Raw genomic sequence first — 15468 nt, 5'->3', positions numbered from 1 at the left:
GGGCCAAACAACGCGTCCCGCAGGCGCTGAAGAAGGCCCACCGCGAGGAGGTGAACGCCGTCGTCCGCGACGGCTCCCGGAAGCTCAAGGCGCTCAGCGAGGCCGTCGCGCGGAAGAAGGAGGACGAGCAGCTGCGCGCCGAGCTGGAGAAATGCAAGGAGACGCAGGCCAAGGAGAAGGAGCAGGCGCTGGCGGGCATGCGCAAGACCGTGGCCGCGCGCGAGGCGAGCCTCCACTCCGAGTACGGCGAGAAGGTCGGCGCGCTCCAGGCCGAGGTCAAGCACGTCGAAGCCAAGTTCCTCGAGGCGAGCCGCCACTTCGCCGAGGCGGCGCAGCGCCTCCAGGACGGCGCCGCGCGGACGTCGGGCGAGCGCGAGGCCGAGGCGCGGGAGCGCGAGGAGGCGCTGGACCGCCTGCGAAAGCAGCACAGAGAGGAGCTGGAGCGACTGGAGAAGGAGCGCGAGCTCGACCGGGAGCGCGCGAAGCGGAGCGCCGAGGAGCTTTTGGCGGCGGCGAAGCAGAAGCACGACGACGACGTGCAGAAGCTCCAGGACGTCAACGACGCGCTCAGGGCCGAGGGCGACCGGAAAGCGGAGGAAGCCGCGCAGGGACGCGACGGCCAAAGCCGAGGCCGCGCGCGACGTCGCTTTAGGCCAGCTGCGCGCCGAGCTCGAGGGCACGCGCGAGGAGGCGCTCGCGAAGCAGGCCGCGGCGCACGGCGGCGAGCTCCGGGAGAAGCAGCGGGCCATCGAGCAGGCGACGGACGTCGCGACGCGCGCGCAGATCGAGGCCGACGCCCACAAGCGGTCCCTCGACGCCGCGGAGGCCCGCTGCGCGGATTTGGAGGCCCAGCTGCGGGACCGCGACGGCGAGGTCGCGGCGCTGCGGGGCGACGTCGAGCGGCTCCGCGCGGAGCTGCGGGCCGCGGGCGACGACGACTCCGCGCGGCTCGCCGCGGCCCGCGACAGGGCCGACAAGCTCGAGGCCGACCTCGCGCGGGCCGACGACGAGCGGCGCACGCTGCTGAAGTCCCTCGAGGAGCTCCGGGGCAAGTACGACCGCATGACGAAGATGACCGAGAAGGAGCTCGAGAAGAAGGACGCGGCGCTCAGCGCCAAGGACTCGGAGCTCGAGAAGGCGCGCGGCGCGGCCCAGGCCGCCAAGGACGAGGTCAAGCAACTCAAGCAGGAGCTCAAGGGCGCGGCCAAGGCCGCGGGCGACGTGGACGCGGCTTTAAAAAAGAGCGAGGCGCTCGTCGCGAAGCGCGAGGGCGAGCTCGACGCGCTCAAGCGGGAGATGGACCGGCTCAAGGCCGGCTCGGCGAACGCCGCGTCGTCCGCCGCCGCCGCGCAGCGCGAGGCCCTGGACCGCCTCAGGGAGGAGATCGCGGCGCTGGAGCGGGGCCGCGCGGACGACGCGACGCGGCGCGAGGAGGAGAAGCAGCGCCACGCGGCCGAGGTCGCGGCGGCGCGCGACGCCCACGCCATGCGCACTCAAAGCCTCGAGGAGCGGCACGCCGTCGCCGTCGCGGACCACGAGGCGGCGCTCAAGAAGAAGGACAAGGACTACGAAGCCGCGAAAGCCGAGCTCGAGAAGCAGCTCTCCAAGGCCCTGAAAAACTCGTCGGCCGACGCCGACGCGTGGAAGGCCCAGGCCGAGGAGACCGCCGCGGCCCTCGTCAGCGAGCAGGCGGCCCACGCGAAGACGAAGAAGGGCCTCGACCGCCAGCTGCAGATCGTCGACTCTTTAAAAGCGCAGATCGAGGAGCTCCGGCAGCAGCTCGCGTCCGAGGCCGACGCGGCCCGGCGCCAGGAGGAGCGCAAGCTCCGGGAGCTCGAGGACAAGTGGAAGGAGAAGCTCGCGGCCCAGCTCGCCAAGGCGAGTGGCGAGTCCGCGGAGCTGCACCGGCGGAACACGCTCCAGGCCGCCGACGCCGCGGCCGCGGAGCGCGCGCGCCTCGAACGGGAGGCCCGGGAGAAGCTCGACGACGCCCTCGCGCGCGCGGACGCGCTCGAGAAAGAGCGCGACGCCCTCGCGGCGCGCCTCGCGGACGCCGAGTCCGCCGCGGCGACCGCCGCGGCCGCCGCGGTCGCGGAGCGCGAACGACTCGAGGCGCGCGTCGCCGAATTGACCGACGACCTCGAGGGCCTGCGGGGCGACTCCGTGCGCGTCGCCGCCGAGCTCCGGGGCTCCGTCGACGCGCTCGAGCGCGAGCTCGGCGAGGCGAAGCAGGCCCTGCGGAAGACGAGCGACGACCTCGACGGCGCGCGCGCCGCCGCGCGGACCGCGGCGAAGGACGCCCTCGACAAGCTCGACGCCGCGACGACCCGCCTCGAGGCCGCGCTCGAGGACGCGCGGGCCAAGGGCGCGACCGTCGACGCGCGCGACGAGGAGATCGCGAAGCTCAAAGCCGAACACGCGAAGCGCGTCGCGGACGACGACGAGAAGCACGTCGCGGCGACGGCGTCGCTCACTCAAACGCTCACGGCGAAGCACGACGCCCTCGAGGCGAAGACGACGGGCGAGCGGCTCGACCTCGAGGAGCGGCTCCGGTCCGAAATCGCGCGGGGCGCCGCGGACCTCGACGCCGCGCGGCGCGAGGCCGAGGAGGCGGAGCAGAACCTCGTCGCCGCCATGGAGGACCGCGAGCAGGCCGCCGCGCGGCACCACGCGTCCGAGATGGACCGCGCGGCCGAGGACGCGGCCGCGGAGCTCGGCGACGCGAGGCGCGAGGCCGAGAACCGCCACGCGAACCTCCTCGAGGCCTTCGAGGCGGACCGGCTCCGCCAGGAGACGGCGCTCCGCGACCTCCAGGGCCAGTACGCGCTCCTCGAGCGCAAGTACGCGGCGCGCGAGTCGCGGCCCGAGGACCTCGAGAAGATCGCGGACCTCGAGAGCGAGAACAACCAGCGCGCCGAGGACCTCGCGCGCATGAAGAAGGAGATGGCCTACTTCAAGAACGAGCTCCTGAACCGCGAGGAGAACTTCAACAAGAAGTTCGGCGCGAGCCCGAACGTCGGCGTCATGAACGTGCTCCCCCAGAAGAAGAAGAAGGCCATCCCGCGGGGGTTCTAGGCCGCGTTACAGAGATGCCACTTACGCGTCGTCACGCCCCCTGCGCCTCGTCGAGCTTCGCGCGGAGGTAGGCGCGGCCCGTCGTCGGCGGGTAGCGCGGCTTGGCGCCCGGCGCGACGAAGGACGGGTGGACGGCGACCTCGAAGTCCGCGTCCGGGTCGATGAAGGCCGCGATGGCGTAGCGCGGCGCCGCGGCGCCGGCGCCGGCGACGACGCGGTGCGCCGTCGCGCGCCAGCGGTCGTTCGTCCACCGCGCGAGCAGCGCGCCCGTGTTGACGATGGCGACGGCGTCGTCCCCGGGCGCGGCGACGTCGCGCCAGCCGCCCCGCCAGTCGTCGACCTCGCCGCCGGCGACGGGCTTCATCTGGAGGCCCGGCGCGCCGTCGCGGACGAAGAGGAACGTGACGAAGCCAAAGTCCGTGTGTTCGCCCGCGCGCGCGCGGAGCCCGTCCCCCGCCGGCAAAGCCGGGTAGTGCAGGAACCGCAGCGTGCACTGGTCGAGCGCCGCGAGGCTCGCGGCGAAAAAGTCGCGCGGTAGGTCGAGCGCGACGGCGGCCGCGACGGCGTAGCGCCGCGCCGCGCCCTCGACGATGGCCCGCCAGAGCTCGTCGGCGGCGTCGCCGAAGCCCGCCGGCGCGGCGGCGTAGTCGTTGCGCTCCTTCACGTTGAACGCCTCCTTGGGCTCGAGCTCCGCGCGGCGCGCGTTGAGCCGCTCGCGGCCCGGCGCCGAGTAGCCGCGGTTCGTCGCCTAGGATATGGTCATCGGTTTGAAGCTCTCTCGGAAATCAGACGCGGCCCGCCGCCGGCGTCAGCCGCTCGAGCCGCGCCTTGGAGGAGTCGTCCATCGCGAAGAGCGCGGCCGACGCGTTCCACGCGCGGTCGAGGAGCTCGCGGTCGGCCAGGTTTTTCAGAGCGACGAAGCCGTGGTCGCGCGCCGCCGCGTCGAGCGCGGCGGCGACGGCGCGCTGCGCGGAGGTTGGGGTCGTGGAGATCGCGGCGAACGGCGCCAGGTCCAGCACGGGCAGGACCGCCGGTTCCAGGGAGCTGTTGCTTGCGCACGTCCCGTCGCTCGCTGCGCGCGCCAAGCACAGCAGAGCCCACCACATTCGATCCATCTGATCGCGCCGAACAAAATGTTCAGTTTCACTGCACGACAGGCTAACTCGAGGCCGCGACGTCTGTAGGCTCTCTGTGAGCCTCCTCCGACTCCGACGCGCGCCTAATCGGACGCGCGCACGCCTATCGCGCGCCGTGGCCGCGGACTGCGAGACGCTCCTAATCGCGCGCGCCGCCCGGCCGCGGAATCGGCGCCGAGTCGCGCCGCGCCGCGAGCGCGAAGGTACTAGACAGAACTTAGGAGAGGTGCGAAGGCCGGCACCGGTCGGAGCGCGCGCGCCGCCGTGCCCTGGCCGCCGCATGCCGCCCGGCCCGGATCTAGTTGGCGAGGCCGAGCGTGAAGTCGCCGGAGAAGGGCGCCATGACGTCGCCCGCGTACTTGGGGAAGCCCTCGATCTGGGAGAGGAAGGGCACGGAGCCCGGCACCTTGGACTCGGCGAGGAGGCCGAGGATGCCGAACTGGGCCGCGCGGCCGTTGAGGAGCTCGACCTTGAGGCCGCGCGCCTTCTGCTCCGCGGACTGGCCGGAGGGGCCGCCCGGGAGGGTGAAGGGGTCCCAGAGGTTGAAGAGGAAGTGGCCGCCGGGGCCGCCCTTGCCCTTGATGGGCGGGTAGTAGCCCGGCTTGCCGCCGCTCATGTAGTGGACGTAGCCCTCGGGCGAGCCCGCGCCCTCGCCGTACGACTCGAGCATGCCGATGAGCGTGAAGATCTGGAGCTTGCCGTAGAGGGGGATGTTGTCCCACTGCTCCTGGGGCGTGCAGCCGGCGACGTAGCCGCGGTAGGGCAGGTACTTGTGCTCGCCGGAGACCAGGGGCGTGCACTGCGCGAGGTAGCCGAGGAACGCGGCCATGGCGACGCGGCCGTGCTTGATCTCGGCGTGGCGCAGCCAGCCGATGGTCGCCTCCTCGCCGACGCCCCGGTCGCCCGCGACGTTCATGCCGATGACGAACGACTGGTCCGCGAGGCCCAGCGGGTCGTAGAAGCCCGGCGGGCCGGGCAGCGAGTTCTGCAGATCCATGAGGTCCTGCTTCGTCTCCTGCATAGACACGGCGGCGGACTGCGCCGCGGGGGCGACGAAGGCGTTGGCGGCGCCGAGCGCGAGGGCGATGACGAGCTTCTGCATGGTGTATATGGATTGGTTTTCTTGCAACGAGCAAGGCGAAGCGGCTGGTTGAGTGTAGAAGTGTGGATCCTGAGAGGCACACGTGCGATGTGGCGCGGCATAATGTATCTGAAAAGCTTGTACCTCTCCTTGAACGTTGAACTCAGTTTCTGTTCGCGCCCAGACTCGCGGAGATGATGGAGCAAGGTCGAGAGGCGGCGCTTGATGCGAGGCGTGGGCGTAGGATCCTCTTGCGGCCGCCACGTGCGCGCCAAAGGTGCCTGCAAGAGGCAGTCTCGGCCGCAGCTACGAGCTACGTCACGGCGCCCGCGTCCGCTGGGGGCAGCGCCGTGGGGTTGCCCGCCGCGCGGCCGACCGTGGCCCGCGGCGGCGCGAAGGCGCGTCGGGCTCGAAGGTCACGAAGGAGAGGACGACGTATCCAGCGTAGCGATCCGCGCGTTCCAACTTTACTCACTTAGCACGCCTCCTCGACCCCCAGGGCCTCGAGCTTGGACTTGAGCACCGTGAGGTCGTCCTTCGCGGCGAAGGCCGTCACGTGGCCCGCGTTGCCCTTCCACGCGACCAGCGCCGGCGGCTCGTCGCCGTCGAGGTAGAAGGCGAGGCCGCCCGCGTCGAGCGCGTCGACCTCCGCGGCGACGCTCAGGTCCGCGATGCGCTTCGCGCCGCCGTCCGTGAGCAGCGCGAAGTCCGCGGCGCTGCACTTGACCTTGCGCTTCGTCATGAACGGCAGCACGAGGTCGATGCCGTCCTGGCTCAGCCGGTAGTCGACGACGCCGCGTGCCGACGCCGACGTGCGCTGGAGCGCGACGACGCCCGCGTGGACGACGCGCAGCTTGTGGTCCTTGGCCCGGAGCACGAGGCGCTTCGCGGCCGGCGACACGAGGAGCACCTTCTTCGACGCGTCGTTGCTGTCCGACCGGCACACGAGCAGGTGCCAGGGGAAGTCGACGAGCCCGTAAAAGTCGCGGAGCGGCGCGACGTCGACGTTGTCCGCGAAGGCCGAAAACCCCAGGTCCTCCATGTGGACCTTGGCCTTCTTGCCCTCGCGCTCGGCGTCGTCCTTGATCTTCGGCGCCGGCGCCGGCGCCGCGTCCGCTCCGGCGCGGCCGGCTCCGCCGCCGGCGCGCTCTCTCCGCGGCCTCCGCGGCCGGCTCCGGCGCCGCGCCGCCCTTCCGGAGCACGGTGACGAAGAAGCCGCCCGTGTCGTCGTCGTGGGGCACGAAGCGCATGCACCGCCGCAGCGCGTCCCGGACGGCCTCCTCCGCGGGCGGGAAGTGCGAGGGCTTGAAGCGGCTCTGGCGCTTCTCCGGCACGTCGCCGTGCGTCGCGTACTCGATGAGCGGCGGCGCGTCGAGCTCCGTCGGCCCGTCGTCGAAGACGGCCCACGACCGGAGGCCCGGCCGCCGCTTGAGCGCGGGGACGAGGTGCGACGCGTCGGCGACCTCGAGGGACGGCTCGCCCCGCAGCAGCTCCGCGACGACGGCCTCGTTCTCGTAGGGGTTCAACGAGCACGTCGAATAGACGAGCGTCCCGCCGGGCTTGAGCATCTGGAGGCCCCGCTGCGCGATGCGGAGCTGCAGCGAGTGCAACCCCAGAGCCGCCGCCCACGGACCACTTGTCCATGATGCGCGGCGTCTTGCGCAGCGTGCCGTCGGAGGAGCAGGGCACGTCGCACAGGATCTTGTCGAAGAGCAGCCGGGGGCCGCCCCGCGTCTCCCGGAGCCCCGGGTACAAAGTCCCGTCGCAGTGCGTCGCGACCCACGCGGGGCTGCCCAAACGCTTGCACTGGTGCACGAGCGTGTGCGCCCGCATCAAATTCTCGTCGTTGGCCACGACCAGCCCCGTCGGGTCGCCGTCGAGCGCGTCGGCCGGCGCCGTGCCCGGCGGGAAGACCGACTCGATGAGCTGCGTCGTCTTCGAGCCGGGCGCCGCGCACGAGTCCCAGACGCGGTCGCCGCGCTGCGCGTCGAGGAAGAGGGGCGGCACCATGGACACGGCCTCCTGGCGCGTGATCGTGCCCGCGCCCTCGTGCGCGACGAGCATCTTGTGGAGCTCGTTGTGCGCCGGCGACTTGCGGATCACGGTCCGCTCCGCGCTCAGGCGCCACGCGCGGCGCCCGGGCACCCAGCCGAGGCAGTCGAGGGCCACGGGCTCGCAGGCGCGCGCCGCGCGCGCCTCCCGGTCCGGGTCGTCGCCCGGCGGCGCCGGCGCCGGCGGCGCGGCCGCGAGCTCCGCGACGCGGCCGTTGCACCGGTTCGTCAGCTCGCCGAGCTCGGCCTCGATGCGCTGCGCGAGGCCGCCCGCCGCCGTGATGCGGAAGGTCACGGGCAGCGGCCGCTTCATCGCTTCCATCATCACGTCCCACTCCGCGTCGTCCGCGAGCGTGTCGCCGAGGAGCTGCCGCTTGTAGAAGGCCGCGAAGCGCGCGGCGTGCTTCGCCGCGCGCAGCTCCGTGTCGGGCGACGCGTCGTCGTTCCAGCTGCCGGCCTTGCGCTTGGCGCCGCGGCGACCTTTGCCCATCTTGTGGTGCTCGACCTGCTTGGCTCTCGCGCGCGACGGCGGGCGCGATCGACGCGGCGCACCAGGGCCTGCTCGAGGGCCTACCTATCGCCAAACCCGCTGCCAGTGCCACAACATCCACAACTCGACGACCCGAGGCCTGGGAGGCGCAAAGCCAAGCCTGAGACCCGCCCCCGTTCGCCCCCCCGACCCGCATATTCGGTTAAGAATGGACGACAAGGAACGCCGCTTCGTCGACGCAGCACGGGTCGCCCTAGCCGGCGGCGCGGACATGAATGAGGCTTATGAGCTTCCCGAGTCAATGCGCGACAATGGGGATGCAAATATTACCCGCACGCGCCTGTATTTTGCTGCGAATTATGGCTGGTGCTTGGCGATTGAATGGCTCATAAATACGGGGGGCGCCGACCCAAATTTCAAATACAGGCCTGGCAACTTTGTCCCATTGCAATGCGCCGTTGCAAGCGGACACAGTCGCGCAACAGCCCTCCTGCTGGACATGGGAGCTGATTTACACGCGTTCGACGGAACAACTGAACATCATCCACTCCATCTTGCTATCTTACCCAAAAATATGAGCATGGTCAAGCTGCTATTGGGTCGCGGCGCGTCGCTCGACACGCAAGACGGTTATGGTCGTGATTCTGTGACCTACGCGCAAGTATTCCTAGGGGAAGGTTCGCTGATAGCGGCTTTCCTAGCCGACGTCCGCGCCGCGGGCGGGTGGAAGCGTTACGTGCGAGAGCCCGAATTCAGTATGCTCTTGCTGCGCTACCTTTGCCTCCGCGGCCGCGCGACGCCGCCGGCGAACCTCGCGCGCGTCTTCGGGCCGCCGCCGAAGGCGCGAACACCCCGGCGCCTCGCGAGCGGCAGCACGCCCCTGCCCGACGAGATCTTCCGGCACGTCCTCGCGTTCTGGAATCCGCGCACCCACTCCTAGTAAGCTTACCGCGGCCGCGGCACGGCGCCCAGCGGCGCGTCGCCCGGCTTCGCGCCCGGCCGCAGGCCGACCTGCTCGAAGATGGCGCGGACCTTGGCGCGGTGGTCGCGCGCCGGCGGCGCGTCGGCCATGGTCGCGTCGCCGCCCGTCGCGGGCGGCACGTCGGCGACGGCCGCGGGCACGTCGCGGCGCCGCGGCCGCCGCCGGCCCTCGACGTCGCCGCGGAGGTCCTCGAGGCACGCCTTGTAGTCGTCGACGAGCAATTTGAGCCCCGTGGGCTTCCGCGCGGCGACGGGCCGGTGCGGCGCGATCGTCGCGCGCATGCGCGCGAAGTCGCGCTCCTGGCCCCGTTTCACGAGCGTCACGGCCTCGCCGGCCGAGCCCGCGCGCGCCGCGCGGCCGACGCGGTGCACGTAGTTGGACGCGTCGCGGGGCGCGTCGTAGTTGACGACGAGCGCCACGCGCGCGAGGTCCACGCCGCGCGCGAGCGCGTCGCTCGCGACCAAGACCCGGAAGCCGGAGTCGTCCGCGCCGCGGACGTCCGCGAGCACGGCGTCGCGCTTCTTCGCCGAGGACCCCGACGACAGCGCGGCGACGGCGTCGGCCCCGCCGGCCCAGCCGCGCCGCGCGGCCCAGTGCCGCAGCAGGCCCGCCAGCCGCGTCGTCGTGTCGACGGAGTTCGCGAAGACGATCGCGAGGCGCCCGTCGCCCTCGCGGCAGGCCTCGAGCAGCGCCAGCAGCACGACGGGCTTCGACGCCGCGTCGCAGGTCGCCGTCGCCTCGATGAGCGTCGGCGGCAGGCTCTTCGTCGGCGCCTTGGCGTCCTTCTCCTTGTCGAAGAAGTCGCGCGCGTCCTGCCCGTTCTTCCACGCCACCGTCTCCGTGCCCGGCTCGAAGGAAAAAAACAAGGGGCGGCTCAACCGGAGCAGCGCGAGCTGGCCCGGGTCGTCGGCGAGCGTCGCCGAGAAGAGCATCTTCGTCAGCCGCGCGCGCCACCACGGGTGGAGCGCGTCGCGGTCGTTGAGGTTCAGAGGCCGCCGCGTCGTCGCGTCGAAGGGCCGGTAGTCCGCCGTGATCTCCGCGCTGCCGGGGATGTTGGCGTAGACGCCCGCGAGGAGCTTCGTCGCCCAGTCGCCGTAGGACTGCGCCAGGAGCCGGTCCGCCTCGTCGACGACGACGAAGCGCGCGTGCTGCGCCGTAAATCCGCGCGTGTAGTCGAGGTGCTCGACGAGGCGGCCCGGCGTCGCGACCATGACGTCGGGCCCGTAGGGCGAGCCGCCCGCGGGGACGGGCTCGAGCATGTCGTCGGGCACCATCTCCGGGCACGGGAGCTTGTCGAGCTCGAAGAAGCCGACCTTGCCCCGGGGCGTCACGGGCCGGCACGACGGCGGGATCTTGGACCAGTCGGGCTCGACGAAGAAGTTTTCATCTTCTTGGCCCGCGCAGAGGCACACGCGGAGCGGGATGTCCTCCATCTCCGGCGTCAAAGCGACCAAAACCTCGTAGACCTGCCGCGCCAATTCGCGGCTCGGCACGACGACGATGCCGCGGAGCCGCTGGACGCGCCGGTCCCGCAGGCCCTCCATGATCGCCAGCGCGTAGATCAGCGTCTTGCCGCTGCCCGTCGGCGCGCCGACGCAGAAGTCGCGGCCCGTGCCGCGCTTCTCGCGCGCCTCGGACAGCGCCGCGGGCAGCACGCCCCGCTGGATCGGAAAAAAGTGCTTGACGCCGTAGGCCTCGAGCTTCTCCTTGACGGGGGGCGCCAGCATGTCGAAGATCTCGTCGTCGCCCTTCGTCTCCGGCGCGTCGTCGCGGTAGTAGTCGTTGTAGCGCTCCGCCTCGGGGATCTTCTTGAGCTCGTCCATCGCGACCTGGCACTTCTCCCGGAACAGCCGCCAGCCCTCCTCCGTCGGTTGTTCCGGCAGCTCGCTCGCGGGCACGTAGAGCGACGGGTCCACGCCGACCTCCTCCCAGGTCTTGGGCGTCGTCGGCGGCCGGTTCTTGGCCTCGGCGAGCCGCGGCCGCCAGACCTCGTCAAAGTAGTCCTCGCCCTCCTTGAGCTCCTCGTCCGTGAAGGGGAACTTCGCGAGGGCCTCCAGCGCCTGCATGCCGCCCTTGTCGACGGCCTCCTCGAGCGCCGCGACCTCCGCCGCGCGGTCGCCGTGGTCCCGGCGGATCGTCTCGATCTTCAACGTCCGCGCGATGTCCTCGGCGAGCGCGTCCTCCGCGGCGATGGCGTCGGCGTGCTGCTCGTGGTAGGCGGCGGCGGCGGACTGCGGGGGCTTTTCCGTCGGCCGCGTCAGGAAGCCGCGCCGGAAGCCCGACGCGGCCGCCGGCGCCGCGGCCGGCGCCGGCGCCGCGGTCGCCGGCGCGGCCGCCGGCGCGGCGCCGCCGGTGAGGAAGCCGCGCCGGAAGCCCGACGATGCGGGCGCCGGCGCCGGCGCGAAGTGCAACTCGTCCGTCGCCGCGGCCTCGGCGCGGAACTGCGCCGTCGCGGCCTCGAGCGCCGCGTCGCTGGCCAGGCCTTCCGCCGGCGCCGCCGCCGGTTGCTTCTGCTTCTTCTTCTTCTTCTTCGCTTTCTTGTCCTCGCCGCCGAAGGCCGGCACGGGCACGCCCAGCGCCGACGACTTCTTCTTCTTGCGGCGCGGCGGCTGCGCGTCGGCCATCAGCTCGACCCTGAGCTCTCGCAGCGGCACCTCTGCCTTGATTCAGCGAGTTGCCACAGGAGTACAAACTTTTGAAGGGCAGGTTATCGAGGCGGTTTGCGACATCGGCAGCCCTCTGCAACGCGACGCGAGCCGCGACCGATCGCGTGAAAGCATGGCGTACTCGACGGAGGACGAGATCCGCGAGCAGCTCTGGCGCCAGCGCCACTCGCCGGACCGGCGGGGCGCGTCGCCGCGGTCCTTCGCCGAGGCGCCGGCTGAGGGCGCCGACGCGCGCTTCGACGACAAGGTGCGCCAGCTCGTGGCCCAGAAGGCGATCGTGCGCGAGGAGTGCTGGGCGGCCTTCGGGGGCTCGGGCGAGGCGGCCAAGGTCGGCGACATCCCGGACTTCGATGCGCGCGTCGATCAGGCGTTCGAGGCGCTCCGCGACAAGGAGCGCCAGAAGCAGGCGCGCGCGGAGGAGGACTTCGAGCGCGCCGTCCGGTCGGAGATGGACGCCATCGTCGGCGACGTCAAGGACATCATGCGCGAGCAGGACCGCCGCCCGGGCCCCCGGGCCGACGACCGCCGCCTCCGGGACGCGGGCCGCGACGACCGCTTCCAGGACAGCGGCCGGTCCTTCCAGGACGCGGGCCGCTCCTTCCAGGACACGGGCCGCTCCTTCCGCGACGACCGCTTCCAGGAGAGCAAGCGCGAGGAGTCGAAGCACGGCGGCTTCTTCGGCGCGGACCGCTCCGACGGCGCGGGCTTCTTCGGCGGCGACTCGCGGCCCAACTCCGGCGCGTCCTTCGGCGCCGCGCCCGTCGGCGCCGCGCCGCCGCAGCCGCAGCGCAACGCGAGCAGCCGCCGCTTCACGGCGCAGCGCACCGCGTCCTCCATCGTCTTCGGCTGAAGGCGCCCCCGCGCCGCGCCTTTTTGGACACTTCGTTGTTATAAGCCCCCCCCTTCGCGCGCCGCCGGCGGGACTAGAGGTCGTCCACGGGCACGGCCCAGGGCGAGTCGACGCGGCCGTAGTGGATGTCGCTGAGCTTCTGCCAGAAGGACTGGGCGACGGGGCCGATGTCGGCGCCCGTGGGGACGTCGATGGCGTCGCCCTCGTAGAAGATGCGGTTGATGGGGCAGATGACGGCCGCCGTGCCCGCGCCGAAGACCTCGAGCAAGCGGCCCTCGTCCGCGGCGCGTTTGACCTCGCGCATCGTGAAGGGCCGCTCGGCGACCTCGACGGCGCCCTCGGCGCGCGCGAGCTCGATGACGGAGCGGCGCGTGACGCCCGGGAGGATGTCGCCGTAGTCGAGGGGCGCGGTGACGAGCTCCCTCGTGCCGTAGGGCGTCTCCCAGAGCACGAAGACGTTCATCGCGCCGACCTCGGTGACGCGGTGGTCGTCGCCGAAGAGGTAGAGCACCTGCTGCGCCGCGCCGCCCGTGGCGTCGGCGGCGTCGCGCGCGGGCTTGATCGACGGCGCGTAGTTGCCGCCGATCTTCGTGTTGCCCGCGCCGCCGGGCCACGCGCGGACGTTCGAGCTATCCGCGTAGACGGCGATGGGGTCGAAGCCGTTGGCGTAGTAGGGCCCGACGGGGCTCAGGATGCAGAAGAGCTTCGTCTCGGAGGGTTCGCCGACGCCGAGGAACGGGTCCGTCGCGATGGCCGTCGGCCGGAGGTACGCGCTGTGCCCGTCGCCCGTCGGGCACCCAGCCCGCGTCCGCCCGCAACAGCGCCTTGAGGCACTCGACGAAGGCGACGGCCTCGAAGGTCGGCATGCGCAGGCGCTCGAGGCTCGACGTCATGCGCGCGGCGTTGAGGTCCGGCCGGAAGAGGCGCACGACGCCGTCGCCGCCGCGGTACGCCTTCATGCCCTCGAAGCACTGGAGCGCGTAGTGGAGGGTCATGGCCGCGGGCGACAGGGCCAGGGGGCCGTGGGGCACGATGGCCGGCGCGCCCCAGCCCTCGCCGGCGACGTGGTCGCAGACGAACATGTGGTCGCTGAAAATCTTGCCGAACATGCCCTTGAGCGCCGCGTTGTCCGGCGGCGCCTTCGGCGCCGGATTGCGCGTCACCGTCATGCGCGACGGGTCCAGCGGCGCCAGCGCGTCGCTCGCCAGCGCCGCGCTCGACGACAGGCCGCGGCGCGCGAAGGCGCGCGTAGAAAGGCCGAGCATATCGATTGGTTTGGTAACTGCACTCAGACGGCATCTCAACTGCCCCGACGACATTGACGTTGGATATAGACGCCGCGTTATAGGCGCCCCGCGCTCTCCGAGGGCATGCGCGCCGTGGACCTGCGCTGCCCCTGGGGCCGGTCCGCCGAGGACGTCGTGAGCCGGAAGCGGGACTTCAAGGAGCAGCAGCTGCACCGCACGCGCCTCGCGGCGGTGAAGAGCGTCGTCGACTGCGCGAGCCCGTCGACCGTGGGCATGCCCCACCTCAAGTACCGGGCGAAGAAGAAGCAGAACCGGGACGAGCGCGAGCACAAGATCGCGTCCGAGAACAAGATTCTGATGGCGAAGATCATGTCCATCATGCGCGACGGGAGCTCCGGGAGCATGGCGACGTTGACGCCGACGACGGATTTGCTCCGCGCGAACCTGGAGGTCATGAACGAGAGCCACCACCGGAAGCGCCACAGCGAGATCGCGAGCGAGAACCGCGTGCTCGCGCGGCGCCTGCGGACCCTGGAGCCCAACTACGTCCGCGCGCGCCATTTGGCGGACTACGAGCGGTCGCTCGTTCACGCGAAGACGATCGGCCGCGCGCGCCGGCTCCAGCAGCGCCTCGCCGCGTCGACGTCGAGCGTGCCGTCCCTCTTCCGGCCCGGCGACTCGACGCTGACGCTCCAGACGGGCGTCGACCTCGACGAGCGCGCGTTGAAGACGCCGGGCCTCGAGCTCCGCACGGCGAAGCAGGTCCGCGCGGACAGCGCGAGCGCCCACGGCTACGACGTCGGGCCGGACCCCGCGCGGAGCCTCGCGCTGACCGCCGGGTCGTCGGGCGCCGACGTCGACTACAACGCGCGGCTCCGCGAGTAACCCTTAGAAGCCGTCGAGGTCGTCGACGATGCGCGCCGTGAGGTCGATGACCGTGAAGACGTCGTCCCGCGGCAGCTTGTTCGTCGTCGTCGGGATGGAGTTCGTCACGTAGAACGTGTCGAAGACGTCCCGGTCGCCGCCGCGCGCGAAGCGGAGCCACGCGTCCTGCGGGAAGACGCCGTGGGCCACGAACGCCGACACCTTCGCCGCGCCGAGCTGCTCCAGGGCGACGCCGCACTCGTAGAGCGTGCCCCCCGTCTGCACGAGGTCGTCGACGATGACGACGTTCCGCCCGGCCGGGTCGCCGTCCTGCACCGTCACGGACCGCACGTCGCCGTCGCGGATCTTCCCGCAGACGATGATCTCGTAGGTCGCCGGGTCGAACATGTGCTTGAAGCGCTTCGCCGCGCCGTCGTCGGGGAAGGCCACGGCGTCGACGCCCGACTTTTCGAGGTACGGCAGGAGGCACGGGATCGTCGTCTGCAGCGACGCGATCGTGTTCCCGTGGAGGTAGAAGCGGTTCTGCAGCGTGTGCAGGTCGTAGACGACCAGGCGCGTCGGCGACCCGCAGGACGGCAGCGCCGAGAAGAGCTGCGCGTACGTGTTCGCCGTCGCGACCTCGCCCTCGAGGACGACGCGCTCCATGGTCCCCGTCGGGTAGAAGGGGAGCACGATGGTCAGCGACTTGATGAAGCCCTGGAGCAGCATGACCATGACCTGGAACTGGGAGAGCGTCACGTCGTTGTCGTGGAAGGAGCAGAGCATGAGCACGTGCTCGCCGGCGATGAGGTTCCTCGGGCTGAACCCGCCGACGACGATCTTGTCCGTGCCGTCGGGGAACTTGTCCCAGGAGCTCTCGTGGAAGTGGAAGCGGTCCGGCTGCGACGCCTCGATGGCGCGCGCCATGGCCTCCGTCGCCGGGCTCGCGATGATCTGGTAGCGCTTGCCCGCCTTGGCGGCGCGCTGCCGCTCGTACTCCGCCTTCTCGTAGAGCTCGCGGTACGC

General features: G+C 71.6%; 3 protein-coding genes across 3 annotated transcripts in view; 1 reads left to right on the top strand and 2 right to left on the bottom strand.

The window, feature by feature from the left end:
- Nucleotides 1-3075, top strand: part of AURANDRAFT_61568 (hypothetical protein) — a gene marked incomplete at both ends in the record, with an annotated part of 4573 nt that extends 1498 nt beyond the window's left edge. Inside the window, 2 exons of the mRNA XM_009035825.1 lie at nucleotides 24-554; nucleotides 631-3075. Coding sequence (XP_009034073.1) covers nucleotides 24-554; nucleotides 631-3075 — 2976 coding nt within the window. The remainder of the gene's footprint in view (nucleotides 1-23; nucleotides 555-630) is intronic.
- A 9329-nt stretch (nucleotides 3076-12404) lies between these two features.
- Nucleotides 12405-13440, bottom strand: AURANDRAFT_58676 (hypothetical protein; the record flags this gene model as incomplete). The annotated part of the gene is made up of 2 exons (XM_009035374.1): nucleotides 12405-13040; nucleotides 13069-13440. The coding sequence occupies 2 exons, from the start codon at nucleotides 13438-13440 to the stop codon at nucleotides 12405-12407; spliced, it is 1008 nt and encodes a 335-aa protein (XP_009033622.1).
- A 1026-nt stretch (nucleotides 13441-14466) lies between these two features.
- Nucleotides 14467-15369, bottom strand: AURANDRAFT_21520 (hypothetical protein; the record flags this gene model as incomplete). The annotated part of the gene is made up of 1 exon (XM_009035373.1): nucleotides 14467-15369. The coding sequence occupies one exon, from the start codon at nucleotides 15367-15369 to the stop codon at nucleotides 14467-14469; it is 903 nt and encodes a 300-aa protein (XP_009033621.1).
- Between the last annotated feature and the right edge of the window lie 99 nt (nucleotides 15370-15468).

This window comes from Aureococcus anophagefferens (genome assembly GCF_000186865.1).
Source record: "Aureococcus anophagefferens unplaced genomic scaffold AURANscaffold_3, whole genome shotgun sequence".
NCBI classification, from domain to species: domain Eukaryota; class Pelagophyceae; order Pelagomonadales; family Pelagomonadaceae; genus Aureococcus; species Aureococcus anophagefferens.
Note: the sequence above shows the minus strand (reverse complement) of the source record. Positions and strands in the feature narration are given on the sequence as shown.